This window comes from Coturnix japonica, chromosome 2, assembly GCF_054131305.1.
Source record: "Coturnix japonica strain WE chromosome 2, WE-NBRP24, whole genome shotgun sequence".
Taxonomy (NCBI): domain Eukaryota; kingdom Metazoa; phylum Chordata; class Aves; order Galliformes; family Phasianidae; genus Coturnix; species Coturnix japonica.
The window spans coordinates 133,728,599-133,746,142 of NC_140664.1; the positions used below are offsets into that span (position 1 = coordinate 133,728,599).

The following is a 17,544-nucleotide window of genomic DNA, read 5'->3' on the forward strand; positions in this document are numbered from 1 at the left end:
TTGCCTCCAGGCCTCTTGCTGCTCTCTGGGGAGGGAATGTGGCTGTTTGGGAGGCCCCCACGCTTGGCATTACCTGGCCCCCTACCAGCACCTGTGGAGCATCCTTCTCCAAGAGCTCATGGAAGGTTGGAAAAGACCACTGAGATCATCAAGTCCAAGTGTCAACCCATCCCTCCATGCCCACTGACCATGTCCTCAGTGCCACATCTCCACTGTTCTGGAGCACCTCCAATGGACAGTGACTGCACCACCTCCCTGTGTCACTGCATTGCTGCTCTTAGAACTGGATAACTCACAGGTGTTGCACTGGCAAAGAAGCAGCCTTGCTCTTAGGCAGGTAAATAATCCTCCTGTTGGCCAAAAATCCCTCTCTTTACAGTGTAAAATGTCTGACTGCTCTTTCTGATATGAACTACCATGGTGTAAGGATGAGACTATTGTTGAGACTATTCCTTAAGCGTTCATGCCAGTCTGCAAATGTTCGTGTTGCTTGTACCCATGGCATTCAGCCTCCCACTAAACTGTGCCTCTGCACATGAAAACGAGCAGATAAGCTGGTTTACTTTACTTTCATTAAGATGACAAATACGTGTACCGCATTCTTTGTGGTGAGTTTCTGACTCTTTGCCAGCTGTCTGCATCGCAATACATTTATTTAAAAGCATTTATTTTCTGACTGTGCTTTCTTTAAGTGCTGCAGGGCAGTGTTACCTCCATTTTTTTTCAGCAGCCAGTTGACACCATTGGAGATCTTTGTACTTCACCTTCTAAGCCTTTGATGACATTTTAACTGCTCATTATGGTATGTAGGTTTTATCCTTTTCTAGGTGGGCTCCTGCTTCAATTCAAAGTTAATGGTTACTATTTATTGCATACTTTAGACTAGCATGCAGCAAAGTTGGTATGTGCACGTAGTGCCTTAGAAAACCCAGAATCCCCAATATGAAGAACATTCTGTCCCTGGGCAGGCTGTGCAAACATGGGAGTACATGAGTAATTTACCTGTGCCCTGGAGTCATGGGGACAACTTCGGTGAAGTAGTTCAGTGCCCAGCATGACTGATGCCTAAGATGAGTAACAAATAGTCATAAAGCTCAAAGAAAAAGAAAACAGGCTGTGCAAGCCACAAGAACGTCTTAATTCCTGGATGGTGGTGCCATGATGTTACTGTAGTGGGATATTTTCTTTTAGTGCTCTTCGGAGAGCTGCAGGTGTGCTATAACTTTTTATGTTCTCAGCCTCAGACTCTAAACCAAAAGCTTAAAATACCACAGATGCTTCTGGTGGGGCAGGTTTTAGGTGGAGCTGATGAACATCAGCTTTGTCCCAAACCATTCCTTGGCTTCTTAGGCACTGATTCCTCCATCCCTGTGTGGAGAGGGACCCAAAGCACCCGGAGCAGAGGCAGCAGCAGAGCTGAGGCATGTCCACTGGATGCATCCATGCTATGTCCTCACGGAAGCACTCATCCTTAGAGGTTCCACTTTAGGACCAGTGAAGCCAGGAAGTGATATTGCAGTGTACAGGTTTTCATACATTCCAGTTAAAAGCCTTGGTGTGTGTGCAGAAAGAAGCACAGGGCTTCATGCTGAAGCCACAGCTTGAGCTTTTTGTTGGCCCACCTGTGGTTTTCTCCCATTTCTAGATGCCATGGTATCATCCTTCATCTGTTCTCCTGTGGGACTATTTCTATTCTTTTCTATGCAGTGTAATTCAGGCCATACTGATTCAGCAATAGCTTCTGTTGGGTGCTGCACAATTCTGACTTAAAATCTCCCAATGCATCTATCTCAGGCGAGGCTGAATGAGGAACCACTGAGTCTCCTGCACTAATTTTGCTCTCTGATTTATTTTATCGTGGGGATCAGGATATCTCTGAAGGACTTCACCCCCTGTGATAGAAGATTAGAGTCCAAAATGTCAGTCCTTCATGAGTTATTGGGCACCACATCCCAACCCAACCCTCATAATTCTCCTCCATCACTCAGAAACCTTCACTGACCCCACCACAGCCCTTCTCTGACACGTCTCCAGCAGCACCTCCAACAACAGCCATGTAGGAAGCAGGCTGCATCTGTCTCTAGATGTGAAGATGAGGTGTGAAAGGCAGGGGGAAAGGTCAGTAGGGCACAAGGCTGCTATTTGTCAGCCTCCGAAGCTGTCCCAGTATGGGCACTCAATCATTTCAATGTGGCTATGGTTTGGGTATACATGTAAATACAGATAAGATAAACAGGTAGTGAAGAATTAAGCATACTAACCCAAGCAAGTATCGGCTGCATGCATCTGTTCTGTTTTTGGTTTGGGGCATCCCTGGCACAGTGCCTTGGCTGCAGAGGTTTGTGGGGTGCTGACTCTGGAGAGGTGGGTGCTCACTCACCGGGTTTTGTTGGATCTCACATGGATGCTCTGCTTCTGGCTTGTCAACAGTGAGTCACCAATGCCAACTGTTCGTTTCATTGCTTGGTAGATCATGCTGAAAAATTGCAAAGAAAAAACCTGTGACTGTTTGAAATGAATAAAAGATGAGCTGTGGATGTTGTTTTCCATGCGGTGTTCCTCTCCTCCTCTCTCTTTTCCATTTCATTTCATCCCCACCACCTTTATTTTCCAATGTTTGTTATTTTTGGTGATGAACTCCACAGTTCATTGTTACCTCTTACTGTTGGGGTCTCTATTGTTGGTCTTTTTTCCCTTGTACTCCCTTCTCCAGCCCTTGCAGATCACAGCTGTCCTTTGCTAAGAGTCTGCTCCCGAGAGACCACATCTTAATAAGATCCGGTGTCATTTATGTTGCATATTGGCAGTTCTCAGTCTCCAGTTCATCTTCCACTTGGGCTCTCCTTGCCTTCCAACTGCTGCTGTGGTTTTTCATGTTCTTCAAGGAGCTTCCCCCAGCTGTGCTGCCTCCTTGGCTTCAGTCTGTGGTGCACATCTGTGCTGCATGCTGCTTTTGGTTGCTGCTCCCTGCAGCATTTTGCAGGAGTAAGGCAACCATAAATATGATGACTGCATTCCATGTAAATAGGCGTATGAAAAAGGACCCACAATGAACAAATTGCTCTGCCCTACCATGGGGGCCTCTAGCTCAACAATATGCTTCCATTTTCCAAGAAGTTTCTCCATAGATTTTACAAGACTTCTTGCTTAGTAAGTCAGGACACTGAAATTTTAGTGGAATCAGGCCCTGTGAACTCATTTATGTAGTACTTACGAAACCACTGGATCTTTGTGGAAATTATAGCATATAAATAAAACCAACCAATGGCAAAGCCTTTCAGTCTCCTCTGGGACATGGTGGAAGGTTGCTGTACCGCCAGTTGGAAATTCATGATATTTTGGGCTTGTTCTTGGCCCAAAAAGAAGAAATAGGATCGGTGTTTTGGAACAGCGTGAGCAAATGGTGCAGGAATTGTGTGCAACAGAATCTGAAGCTGATTGAGAGCCTGGCTCTGAATTTTTTTGTTAAACTCTTTGAATGGAAAAACAAGATACAGCTGGTACAACAGTCACTGTTCCAGTTAGGCAGCCAGCTTTGGAGCTCTAGGCTAGTGAGAACCAGGTAGTCATGCATCTGCTTTCCTCCTGTTTTGATCTATGGACCTCAAGTAAGAGATTGACTCACCCTAGAAGGCATAAGTGGGTTCAAACGAAAGAAAAAAATCACACTGAAAAATTTATTTGCATGGGAAGCTGGTTATATAAAATGTTTTCTGGAGGCTTATAGGATTGTCTTTAGTGCATAAGGAAAAGGCCTGTGCATTATGGTGCTCAGGGATATGATTTAGTGAAGGGTTTTTAGAGTTAGAGTACTGGTTAGGCTGTGGTTGGACTTGATGATCTTCAAGGTCTTTTCCAACCTGGGTAATTCTATGATTCTATGATTAGCATAGGGAATTTGGGATCCCTATCCTTACAGACTCCCAGAATTTGTCAGCAAAGGATATTTGCAAACATGCATTGATGGCCTTGTTTGGGTGGCCTTCTCATGTGAGATGATGTGCATGAACTCAGCCCTACTCTTTGTAACCCAGCCTGCTGCATTTCACTTCTGAGCAAACACAGCCTCTCCATCTCATATCAGAGCACATGCACTGGCTGTCACAACTGACAACTCAGGCCTGTGGGTTTAGGAATATGTTGGGGCTCTTAGGCAGGATATGTGCCACGTAAATGCAAGCAGTCATTTAATAACTGTAAAAAATACTAATGATAAAAGTTCTTGCCTATTTTTCCTCCCAGAAGGGTGAAAGAAAATGGCAAATTACTGAATGTTTTTGTGTGGATGTCAGGAGCTGGGTGGAATCCAGCAACTATTTCAGCAAATATTTATGAAATTGTATCTAAACCATTAACTGTTCTGCTTATCTCAGATGTGGTTGTGCAATGTGTTTCTCTTGCTTCTATTCCTTATCCAAAGGTGGGGGAGGAAAGGGGATATTTTCAAGGTGGAAATTGTGCCATTTCAGGCTTTGAGACCAGAATTGGTTTTGAAGATGAATTAATAAAAAACCCTTTAATAGATCTTGGTGTTCCTTTAAATTGGCTGTATCAAACTGAGCGCTGCGAATGATTTGAAAGGAATGATTTAGGGATATAAGACAGTTTCCTGGCTTTTAATACCCGTTTTATTTGATCTGATCTTTAATCAGAATAATCCTTTTAAGCTGCATATACACAGAAGCATTTGAGCTGATCCTTGCCTTGTGGCTCTGTTGGTAGGAGAGCCTCTTTTACTCCAAGACTGCACCAATCTTCCTTTTTCCCCTCCCTAAAACAACCACGGATGGGTCCTTTCTCCTACAGCTGTGGTGGGACGGGCACAAATGTGTTTTGCTTGCACCAGCTGGTAGACTAATTTCTCTGGTAACACTGAAACAGACTTATAAAAGGAAGCTTGTTTATTTTCCCAAACTATTTGTATGTTCTGCATGCATAAAATATTCATTAAGCTGGGGAAAAAAACCTCCTAAATGCTAAATATTTGTTCATTTCTGTATTGAAAGAGGCAGATGCTGAGCTTGTCTCCAAGTGCTCCAAGCAATAGCTGCTATTTGTGAGCAAACACCACGTTCGTGTTTTATCCAACGTGCCTCTTCTGCTGCTGAACAGAAATTCCTTCCTGGCTGTGGTGATGTTTGTTGTTTGATTTGGACAGAATAGAGGACAGCACTGGTTGCACCTGAGTGCAAAGGGGGGCAGGTTCCTGTGATGTGTTGTTCCGAATAGTCTGAGAGCGGTGTGTGAGCCGTGCTACTCATGCTATAATGATTTAGGAACTAGTAGCCATTAATTAAAGCAAGCCCTTTATGTTAAAAACTGTTTCAGTCCGTCCTGGCAAATGTTATTCTGAAATGGCCAAGAAAGGGTTGGCAAAGCCTCACGGCTCAGGATTTGGCCACCTGTTTCTCCAGAGAGGTGTCAGTTCATTGCATGAATGTTTTGATGGTTTTTGTTAAAATATTGGAAGCTGCAATAGGATCTTTCTGCTTTTTGCCCTAATGTTAGTGTTGTTCTACCAGCTGTGATCTGATCCGTGGCAGACTTCAACATTGTCTTGGACAAGGACATGGCCCCATGGCTTGGAGGTGCTTTGCCGGTAAAGGACACTTCATGAGATTGTTTTGTGGATTGATCATAGAATAGTAGAATGTTTTGGTTCAAGGGGACTTTAAAGCCCATCTAGTTTCAACCCTCTGCCATGGGCTGGATGCCCTCCACTAGGTAAGGCTGCCCAGGGCCCCATGGGGCACCCACAGCTCTCTGGGCAGCAATGCCAGTGCCTCACTGAGTAAAGAATGTCTTCCTAGCATCTAACCTGGATGTTCCCTCTTTTGGTTTAAAGCTGTTTCCCCCTGCCCTATCACTAACTACCCATGCAAAACGTCCATCTTCCTCCTGTTTATCAGCCCCCTTTTGATCAGAGCTGAACGCGATTATAAAGAAAGATTTTTCAAAGACCTGTTGCTGAAAAAGAACACTCAAATGGGGGCATTGCTCAGCTGGCAGTCGGAGGGTTTGCATTGCTGTGCAAGCATACATACATAATTCACGTGATGTAATTTCAAAAGCTGAGCTGTTCTCTTGATTTCTAATGGCAATGTCATACTCTGCAGTCGGACAGCTTGTTTTCCCGGTCAGGTCTTTACAGCAAATTACAAAGCAAATCAAATCTTCCTCTGTTCGCATTGCAGAAGGGAGAAATGAAGCTGAGGGGCACCTTTGGTAGCAACACAGAGTGTTGGGCCCACGGCTCTGCTGCAGCAGCGCAGCACCCATCCCTGCCCTGCGCTGCCTTCCCCGGTGCAGCGATGCAGATGCAGCCTCAGTTACGTGAAGCTCCTGCTCCCAAAAATAGTCTCCCTTCTCTCCCGATCGCGCTAAAAACGCCTGCGGTTCTTTGAACTCGGCAAACTTCCCCTCTGGACCCGCAGCATTCAGCTCTCGCAGCCGGTGCGGCGCTTAATGACCCTCCTGCGCAGGCGATGCGCTGCTGGAGCGAACGTGGCGTGTCCCCGCAGCCGGGTAATGGAATCCTGCGATGGACGGAGCGTCTCTGGCACGGAGCCCGCAGCCAAACGTCGCCTGCCTTCTCTCCAGTTACCTCCGCTCCCGCTGTCCCCGCGCAGCTCTGCGATGGGAAGGAGGAACACACCCAGCCCCGCTCCCCATCTGTTGCAGCATCGGCTTCAGTAGCAGAGCCGGAGATGTTTCAATGTGCTTGCCTTTAGGGAAAAGCCTTGTATGCAGTTCTTCAATGGACGTTTCCAGCCAGCCAGCGGGATTTTTCAGAGCTGTAAGTCTCTCTCTCTCTAACCCTCTCTGTGGGTTTCTTCGGGTTTGATTTTCTATTCATTTATTTATTCTGACGGACTCCAAACGGGAATAGGTTTTGAATTCATTTAAGTGGAGGAGCCTGAGTGCGCTGCAGGACTCAGCTGAGAGGCTTCTTCAGGCTGTGTAAGAGATGCGCGGTGCTCGGGTGTTTTGTTTTTTCCTCTTGTTTTGTCTCTTTTATATGCATGGCTGGCACAGGGCTGCTGTCCTGTTTTGACAGCATTCAGTTACAATAGATATCTCAAGGCTGAACAAAACGTTCTTTTATCTAGTTAAAGAATGCAGCCGGGTTTTGTTTTTTTCCTTGCATAACTTTTCCTTAATGTTTTGGAGAGATTATCTTTTTGGGGTGTTTTATTTAATTCCAGTCTCAAACCATCTGCTCTCTGCATCCTGCAATGCCTGTTTTCTCATCCTTGATCATCTCAGAGCAGCCTTAACTGCTGTGCAACCCCTTGCTGTGGCAAGGCATTGCAAACCCCAAATTGCAGCTTTTTGGTAGGCTGGTTGATTGGAGCTTGTATTTGCTGTTTGCTTGTCTTTTCATGTCATATCTGATGCTATGTCAGGGTAAAGATGTGTATTGCAGCCTTCACATGTTCCTTTTGCATTTTTCCCTTTCTGCTGCCAGACTTAATGCTGTACTTGAATGAATGTCCGATAATGATGATGGCTCTTTCTTGGGATCAGATGCAAAGCTTTGGGTCTAACAGTGCCCTATTATGAGGTGATGGGAGGGCTTTAGTGAAGGGAAACTGGAATTTATGCTGCCATAAGATACAGGGGATTATACTGCCATAAGATAAAGGGAATTTTGCCAGCTCCTCTCTGCTGTGCTTGTTGGTCCTTGTGCTGTAGCTGTTTCAGCCACACAGAGTGGGATGGATCATGGTGTCTGTTCTGGGGAGAGATTTTAGCTCAGTCACTGTATGGAAAGGAGTCGGGACTCCAGGAGAGGTGGGGCAGCAGAGGCTGCTCTGGCTCTGAGCAGCCCTGGGAGATGAGAGAAATCTGAAGTTGGGAGTTGGGGCCTGGAGCATCAGTGGGAAGAGAGAGTGATTGGCAGGAGGATGAAATGGATCCTGCTGACACAGGGCCAGCCCACTGCCTTTCAAGTACTGATGGGATTGAAAGGGAGGCAGTGGGAAAGGCAGCCCACAGGGACTGTGCTGCTCCTGGTTTCTGTATGGGGTTACTGAGGGTGGTATTTCAGGGTATTCATCCTGAAAAATGGCACAATTTGAAATACGAGCTAAAACCACAGAAAAAAAACCAACAAACCAACCAAGCAACCATTAATCTGTACCAGGATGTCTTACGGCTATCAGGAAGAAATGAGGAGAATACAAAGCAATATTGTTGTAAACCTTTCAAGGTAAATCACAGAGCTGGCACAAACATCATCTGCTGCAGGCCGTATGCAGAGCAGGGCTTTCCATTGGGAAGAGCAGACCCCTGTGCCATTTGGGTATGTTCCATCACCCGAGTCAGTCCAGCAATGAGCTGATTTAAAAGGCAAGAAATAATAGATCATCTGTATTTAACAGAACCAGCAGTTAGAGAGCTTGGTATGTATATGCACACACAGTAAATGGCTTTATACATGTTTACCATCTATATTCTCCTATATGAGAGCATGCACTGTATGTGAGTAAAACAAGAAGAGCTGCCCTGTGAGGTGAGCTCTGCCACTTCCAGTCCCTGGAGGCCACAGTCAGCAGTGACAGTCTGCTCCTGTTTCCCACTGTAGGAACTAATGCTTTTCCTGGTAGAACTGGTATGTTTTGGTAAATGTATCCTCTCTCTCCGATGTAAGAGACACTTTTCTAATAGGTATTTAACTGCTTATAATGACTGTGGGCAGTATAATTTCCATCCTAATGAAGCTCAGACGAGGTGTTACTGAAGCATGCATTTAAATGCTTACTGATAGCAATGCAACTACTTAATATGTACAGATAGAAATTACCATTTTTAATGAGAAAAATAACCAGTGTACCTTAAGGACTGCATTACTCACATTAACTTAATTTTTGCTAGCACTGTCCCTCTATAAAAATAGAAAGCCAAGCAAAAATAACAAATGTTATTCTGAGTCAAGGTTTCCTGCTTGTGGTTTTAATTCACCTTGAGAAACAAATGGTGCACTTCTCTTTGCTTAGTTTTGCTTCCTGCTTCGCTGCTCATCTCTTCTATGGGAGGATTCTGGTGGAGCCCCGTGGCTCAGTGAGTGGCCGTGATGGGCTGAGCTGCAGGCAGAGGCTCTCCCAATGCCCCTGGCAGAACCTGGGTCACTGATCCCAAAGGGAGGTTTATTTTGTTATGAAAACTGCATTGGGACTGTCTGCCACATGTCTTGGAGCAGCAGCGATGCCAGGCTGGCACTCTGTCCATCTGTCACCATGGCTGGGGAGCCCTCCTAACATGGAAATGTGTCCTGTGCTCCCTTGGCAGGACCAAATGCTTTCTGAAACATGGTCATGTACCAACTGCCAGCCAAACCAAATACAAATCTGCCTGTTTTGGCTGACCAGTGTCTGCTGGATTTAGAAAACAGCATATTGGACAGAAACAAGTCTCTGGAAATACAGGTGTGTAAATATCATACTTAAGTTTTGGGCTGATTTACCTGAATATAAGAGTATTTCCTGGTCGTTTCTTCACAGCGTATTTGACAGGTCCATTGTAACCATTGTGCTTAATGGGAGTGTAAGGATTTAGATGGTTGAAATTAGAAGACTTATTAAAGGAGTTGGAAATGAATATTGCTCACTTGTAAGGGGTCGTTCCTGCATTGGGAAGTCATAGACCTTGAAAGAAGCACACAATTTATTTGGGGAGGTATCCAAATTAAAGTGTTAGCATTGCATGTAGAGTAATTAGAAAAATAAACCCTTATATAGTGTGTTATTTATGTCCTTCCCTTTTCATGTGAGGATTGTTTCCATAGTGGACTCACTGTAAAAATCTTATTTCCAGTAATGGGAATATCAGGTGAGGATGAGTAATCCTTATTCAAATCCTACTTGATTCAGTTGGACACGGTGGCTTCTTCCTTTTCTCTGCAATGGGTGCCCTCCATCGAAGAGCTAACCGTGTTTCCTATCCAACACCTAAAGCTGTGTAAAGAAAATACACATTTGAGTAACACTTAGAAATAGCAACAGAGATTAGGACCTCGACGTGCTACCCGTTGTATATGGATGCCTACAGTGTGTCTAGACTGCGGGAAGAGACGTGATTGAAGCTTATCTTAAATTAGCCTGGCTGAGTCCCGACAGCCATACAGCAACAGGAGCGAGGAGCTCCAAGTGAGCTAAATTGCTGGAGTATTTACTCAGCCTCCCACAGGGATTTTACAGCCTATGATCACTGGGTGTTGTCATGGCTACCCTTGTGTAGAGCGGGGTGAAAGTGAGCTGGCTGATACCACACTTGTGATTGCTGTGTAGATGTGCCTGTAGTATGTAGTGAAGCCTGTTGTGAGGCTTCACAGCAGAGGGCAGTGAGCATGGAATGGGCTGCACAGGGCAGTGGGCACGGCCCCAATGCTGGAACTTATGGAGTGTTGGGACGCTGCTTTGAGACACAGGGTTGGGTCTGGATGCTGCTGTGTGGAGCTGGGTGTTGGACTCAGTGATCCTTATGGTTCCCTTCAGCTCAGGTTCCCTCCAGCTCAGGATGTTGTGTGGGTCTGGAACTGGAGGTGCAGGTTGTAATGAAGTTTGGATTCTCACAGAATGAACAATTTAATGTCATTTATTACTATTGAATGGCACCGCTAACCAGAAAAAATAAAAGAGGTACCAGTTCTTTGTCTGCATACCAGTGTATGGTGGGTCTGAAGGACACACAAGCTGATTTTGAGGCAGAGCATCACACTGTGACTGTGACAATCTTGCCTGTATTGTCTCCGAGAATTTGATCTTCCTTCTGTCCTTGAGGGCTTTTTATGTTGCCAGCTTCAGCAAATTGTACGAGGAGCTCAGGGAATGGAGAATAAAGTCATCCATTCTTCTGGGAAAAGGAAAACAAATAGACCACCCTATGAAGTTCAGCATCCTGTATATAATGGTCTCTTCCCACGTGTGGTGCTAAAACTAAAACCAAAGCTGTAGCAAAGCGACTGTACATTTTGTAGATTGGATTTTGATCATCCTTTGTTTGCTGTGGTTCTGCTGTTCTACTGTGGCTGATGTTCTGTCTTATAGAAAATGTGTGCTTCTCTCTGCAATACCTTGGAATCCTTTGTTGTGTTTATGTAAGAACTGGAATGCAACTCTGTTGGCACGGAGCACATGCCATCTGAAGGGTAACATTTGCAGTCTCTTACTGCTTCTCCCCATAGCGGTGTCTCATTTGGTTGTTTTTAATTCCCTTGTCATTCATCCGATCACGTTCACCAGGTCTGAGGTATGTTATCTTCTGCTTTCACTTTGTCTGTCTTAACTTGTTCTTGGCTTGGAGGAAATGTCTCAAAGGAGAAAGTTGCCTGAGCACCCAGGAAGGAGCTTAACAAAGAGGGTGTAGCCAGCAGGGTCTGTGGAGCACCAGGGTGATGTTCAGTCCTCTCCACAGCTCCATACATGTAAATCAGGCTGCAACATTTAAAGGCAACCACTTTCCCCCGCAGCCTGGTAATACACGGGATCTTGCTGCTGCAGGCATTGTGTGTGGATTGTGCTGTCACAGAGAATGCTGAGAATTTCATTTTCCCCATTGATTTGCTTTCTCTGCTCTTTTTTTTGTTGCCAGTCCCCGTGCCGCATTGTTCTCCATGTGAAGGAGCTGACTGGTCAGGTTGTTGTGTGCTCCTACTGATGGGCTGAGATCTACTGCTCAGGGGACATCAGTGTTTCTGTACCCCTCTAAGCTCTGTGCATGCTGGATGGGGCTACAGGCAGAAGTGGCTGCATCCCACCCCAGGTCCATGTACTGCAGGCTACACTCGGCTGCTTTGCAAAGCCTGAATCCTGGCAGGAGAGCACAGGCTTGACAGAAAATTTCATTTTTTCCATGAGCAGCATAGGAATGTGCTCTCGCAATTGAAGGCTGATGCTGAGAGACAAACAAAATCCAGTCCACGGGCTCTTGACATTGTTTTTAGATGAATCCTGTCTACAGCCTTGGAAGAAAAGGTGCATTTACTGTAGGCTGCTGGAGCTTAACGACCACTGAGAGCTTCAGAAGAGAAGGGTGTGCTGCAGGCTGCCAGTTTGCCATGATCGGGGTAACTCAGCTCAGACAGCTTTTTTGAGGGAACTATTAAGGAATAGGTTTCATTGCTCTCTTTATTCCTTTACCTGGGAAATTCTCAGTGTCAGCAGCTCATTCAGGTCAGACAGCGACAGTTTGAACCATCAACCCATGAGTGAGAAATGGAGAAAAGCAGCTCCAGTAGCTCTTTAGTTCTTGGCGTGTCTGTTGTCGCACATGAAACTGCCAAGTTTTTTTTAATGTAGGACATCCATCACCAGATGGATGGCGATTTTCACTTATTGGGTTCTGTGCTGGAGTTCAGCCAGCAATAATTCCTTAACTTTTTAGATTGTGCCTCTTTGGGACTGAATATTTCCATTTCTCCCAGACAGCTCATCTCTTTATTTTGATTAATTTTGTTAAAAAATTAAGGTGATTTATGCTTTGTTGTTTCAAGTCTGGTGCTCTGTGCACTTTGACATTGGTTTGTGTGCAACTGCTCCTGTACAATCACCCAGCTGACTCCTGGACCACGCTGCCTCTGGCACCATTGTGCTGCACACAAACTCAAGTCTTTGTACCATCTCAAATGGTCCAGGTCTGCTTGGTTGTTCTTTTTAAGTATGAACAGCCTTAAAACAAATAGCACACAAATAAATTGCAATCGCCCTGTGAAGTACAAAGCTGGCTTGCACAAATGTAACCAGCTTTGTACATCTGTTACTGCCCACTCCCATTGAGTCATACTCAGACTTAGTCACCAGCACCCTATGCCTCACAGTGCGATTTATGTCTCTTTCTCCAAAACACATGCTGCAGACTCGATGGCATGGGGGAGGGAGAAAAGCAAAGCAGTGAGCAACCTACTCTTAAAGGAATAAAGACATGTAGCAGGTCCTATTATATGCTACTGTGCCTTCTACATCAAAACAACAAAATCAAAAGGACAGAAATTTCTGTAGATGTCAGTTTAGAATAATTCTTTTTGCAATAATTGAGTGATTTGATATAAATGCTCAAAGGCTTCTACACAGGATTGTTCTGAAAAGGGTAGTTTTTAATTCAGTCAGAGCTGCCAAGCTACGTACCCTATTCCATGGAGTTCAAGCTTCAGATTCTGCTCACAGCTTATTAGCATCTGCAGTACATTTCTTCTTCAGAGTTCTACATAAGCTTGTAATAGGTACAAACCAAGGTTGATCTGAAAAAAAATCTGCTGGTGTGTTCATAACTAACATTAATAAATATTGTGACTTTCTTTGTCCTTGGTAGGACAGCTGACATGCTCATAGCTCAGTAATGTTAGCAGAGGAGGAGATCACAGAATCACAGAATCACAGAATGACCCGGGTTGGAAGGGACCTCAAGGATCATGTAGTTCCAACCCCCCTGCCTGGCAGGGCCACCAAACATACACCTTTACTAGATCAGGTTGCCCAGGGCCCCGTCCAACCTGGCCTTGAACACCTCCAAGGACGGGGCATCCACAACCTCACTGGGCAGCCTGTTCCAGGACCTAACCACTCTTCTAGTAAAGAACTTTCCCCTAACATCCAACCTAAATCTTCCCTCCTTCAACTTAAAACCATTTCCCCGTGTCCTGCTATTATCAGCCCTTTCGAAGAGTTTACTCCCTTCCTGGGAGTAAGTTCCCTTCAGGTACTGAAAGGCTGCAATGAGGTCACCCCGCAACCTTCTCTTCTCCAGGCTGAACAAACCCAACTCCCTCAGCCTGTCCTCATAGGGGAGGTGCTCCAGCCCCCTGATCATCTTTGTGGCCCTCCTCTGGACCCTTTCCAAAATTTCCATATTTTTTTGTACTGAGGGCTCCACACCTGGACACAGTACAACAGATGGGGCCTCACAAGAGCAGAGTAGAGAGGGACGATCACCTCCCTATCCCTGCTGACCACCCCTCTCCTGATGGAGCCCAGGATCCCATTTGCTTTCCGGATCCTCCGAGATCCTCAGAGCCCTGTAAAGATGTGGTACTGAGGAGTGAAATTGTTAGCAATGCTTTGTGAGATCAGGGATCTTGTCGGCACTCTTTGCTTAATTTCTTGATATCTTGTTTTATTTATCTTATTAAAGGAGCTGCCTCCCCACACTGGAAAGCTGTCTTAGTAAAGTGCCACCTTCTGCTTGATTTACATTGCACAAGGTGACTGTAATGTCAGGCAGGCATCTCACATCCTTAAATTCAGTGCAATCCCAGCACATACACAGCAGTTATTGAAACAAAAGAACGATGTCTCATAGCCGACACCATCAGTGATCAGAACTGCGTGCTGCTAATGCCTACACCAGAACTCCAGAACTGCTCAGCAGAGGTGCTCAGCCTTCCAGCAGGGATAGGCCATGGTGCTGCTGTGAAGCCATCCCAACCTGAGGCACCTCTGAACCACACCAAAGACTTGGCCATGGCTATAGGGCAGGGACACACCACCAGAGACATGAGCAGATGTTGTGTGGCTGTGTTGGGTGTTTGGAAGGCTGGTTGCAAAGGCTGGCAGCAGGGAGCTGTGTGTGAAATACTCTTTTAATACCCGTCCCTGAAATTCCAGACGACTGCTGGTTGGAGCCATAAAAATGTCTTACTCCCACCCAAAACACCTCGGAAATGGGTCTATGACTTGTCGATCCCTGCACACCCTGGAGTGCTTGGCTGGCTCCTTGGCTTCAGCTATTACAGAGGAGCTTTAGAAGCCTGGCTGCCAAAATAGCCTTAAAACAAAACCATAATAAAAAAGAATCCTTTTCATTCTATGTTGTTTACTGGACTCAAGGCTTCAGTGGTCTGTTACTTAAGCTTGTTGCCTGCTGAAAACTCTTTTCTGACACCGAGGTCCCCAGCTGCAGTAGCATCCAGAGCAGAGTCTGGGCAGGCTTTGTTGGCAGGAATTCTCCCTGGTAAATGAGAAAGAAACAGAAAGAAACAGGGAAACTGGCTGGAAAAGGTGAAAAATTGGCTTGGCCAACCAGATCCTGCTCCTGTTGCTATTTGGCTACATTTTGCCAGCCAATATATTTGCTTTCCATAGCGTGGTTTTCTTCCTTGTTCTCCAAATCAGTTCTGAGAAGATTATTCTGTTTTGTTTTGTTTTCCCAAGATACCAATTAACAACATTTTTTTTTTCTTCTTTTCACATAATTCCAAGTATTGCAATGTAAGGGCTGTCCAAAGAAAAAGAGGACTCAGGAAGGAATGATGCAGCACTGAGTGTGTCTGTATATGAACCTGAAGAGGCCTTGTGGATGTAAAGCTGCATTGCCTTAATTCCAGGTTAGCATCACTAGGAGCTGCTGTTGCTGGTGGCCTTCCTTCCTTACAAAGATAGCCGTAGACTATGATCCCAACAGAAGTTTTCTATCCAAGGATGCAGTACAGAACTGATGGATACAGGGAGTGATGCAACTCATTCTTTGGCCAGGGCTCTGAAGTAGCAAATGAGAAGGTCTCTTCCCCTACCAATGCATCAAAAGATTCCTCTGGCAAGAGAATCTTAATATCTGCCCAGAACCATGTGATTTTCTAGGGCACTTATACAAAGCAAAGCAGAGAGAGCCCCTGGAGAGAGTTATTGGAGAAGATCCACACCAGTTTTTTCTAAGAGTGAGAAAGCAGTCTAATAATGGCTTAAATCCCAGGTTAATTGCAGAGCAAGCCTAATAGGAAAATCAGCTGGAAGAAGATCAGAGCAGACAGATAAGCTCTAAGAGCTAGGGCTGCACCACTGGCCTCTAAAGAAGAACCACAGGTGCTGTGAAACACTTTGAAAGTTTTCAACACTTTCAACTCTTTGAAAAGGTAGAGTTGCAGAAGGGAAGACTTAGGTTGGATGTCAGGGGGAAATTCTTTACCAAGAGAGCGGTGAGGTGCTGGCACAGGCTGCTCAGAGAGGTTGTGGGTGCCCTGTCCCTAGAGGTGTTCAAGGCCAGGTTAGATGGGGGCAGCTTGGTCTGGTATTAGATATGGAGGTTGGTGGCCCTGAATGTAGAAGTGGAGTTGGAGCTTCGTGATCCTTGAGGTCCCTTCCAACTCAAAGTCATTCTGTGATTCTATGAACACAAGAAGTAGATATCTGGTCTGTCTTCTGTGGAGATTCACATAAAGAAAAAACAAGCATGCAGTATTTCCTTGCTTAACCAAGTGGTTGGAACTGAGAGAGCAATGCTTGTAGTTTGGCTTTTGATCTTCCCATTCTTTCCTTCAGTAACTGCAGTCCCATGAGAAAGTAGAAGATGAAGAAACTGTTAGATAGCAGCTGCAATTACAGGCTTTGTCAGAGCACTCAAAATCCTGCTTAAGATGCTCTCCAGCAGACTAAGAGGAGTCTCGCGTTGTCCCGATGGGTTCTGGTATAGATGCAGTAATTTCTGCTTAGAAGTAAGAGATGTCCTATTTCTGCATTCAAAAATGGGTGAAGAAAACATACCTCCACGGTATCTAATAGTTACAAATTAGATTGAAATCATCAGTGGGGTTTCATGAGACTTTTAGGCTCCAGAACATAGCATGTATCCATTTTTAAGCTTGGAATGGTAACTGGCAGCTGAAATTTTGCTCATTGGAAAATAATTCTGCCTGCCCACCTCTTCCTGTTTTTGAAAGCTTCTGCTCAAAAGTGAAGTTATGGTTTCATTTCCAGCTGTTCCAGGTTTCTTGGACAGCTTTGTCTACTCTAATTGCTAGGTATACGTCCCTTCAAAACCCACTTTCTTCTCCCAGGCTTCAGCCTTCCCAAGTTGCAGGTTTATTCTCTGCAAATTAAAAAGTAGTAATAAAGGGACGCTAACATGTGGAGCTCAGAAGAGATTATTTGCTTGATTTATTGCATGGAAAATGACTTAACACTCATCAAATTCCAGCTTCTTCACTACTAAAGATGGGTAGAGGAAAATGTTGGTAAATCCTTTAGCTAAATTAAAATAAACACAAGGAGATGTGTTTTTGTGCAACTTTCCATTAGGCTCTTAAGCTTCTTCACGGGGATGTATTCTTTAAGTCTTGCAGTAATACGAATATACTAATTTATTCATTGACAGTGTTTATAAACACTGCTTACAGCCGATTAATTTTATTGGAGTATGTAAGTCATTTTGCTCTTAATTAATGGTAGAAATAAGCAGATTAATACAGAAGTGCTTAAGGTCCTGTGGTGCCTGGGTTAGCCCCTGTCAAATCTTGATAGCAGTGAAAACATAAGCTGAAATAAGTCAACTCTTCTTTTGGTTTTGAGATATTTGCTTGCATTTCCATTTCCACTGAACATGACATGAAACACACATCGACATGCGGCGATGAGGGTGACATTATATTGCTCGGTCGGTGCTTTGAATTTGCACGAGTATTGCTTAGAGCACACTGGTGTGTCATGGATGCTTTGGTTTATGTCCTACAGACTCAAGGCCAGTTTGGCCAAGTGGGTTTGCTTTTCTTTTTCCCTTTCCAGCTTGGCATGACTTACTCCCACATGCTTCGCTTCCAGTAATTCAGTATTTTGTTCC

At 44.9% G+C, this 17,544-nt stretch overlaps 1 protein-coding gene across 14 annotated transcripts in view; it reads left to right on the forward strand.

The window, feature by feature from the left end:
- Window positions 1-17,544, forward strand: part of PRKAG2 (protein kinase AMP-activated non-catalytic subunit gamma 2) — a 155,773-nt gene that overhangs the window by 40,449 nt on the left and 97,780 nt on the right. For 6 of the 14 annotated variants that reach the window (XR_014943190.1, XR_014943189.1, XR_014943191.1 and 3 more), the window contains exon 1: window positions 6,195-6,796. The exons of 6 other annotated variants lie outside the window; for them this stretch is intronic. Coding sequence is in view for 2 of the 8 variants with exons in the window: in XM_085539003.1 (XP_085395129.1) it covers window positions 6,542-6,796 (255 nt within the window). In the remaining 6 variants the exon portion in view is untranslated. Of the gene's footprint in view, window positions 1-6,086; window positions 6,797-17,544 lie in introns of those variants that run through there. 2 more of the 14 variants (XM_085538990.1, XM_085538998.1) reach the window with 2 other exon arrangements.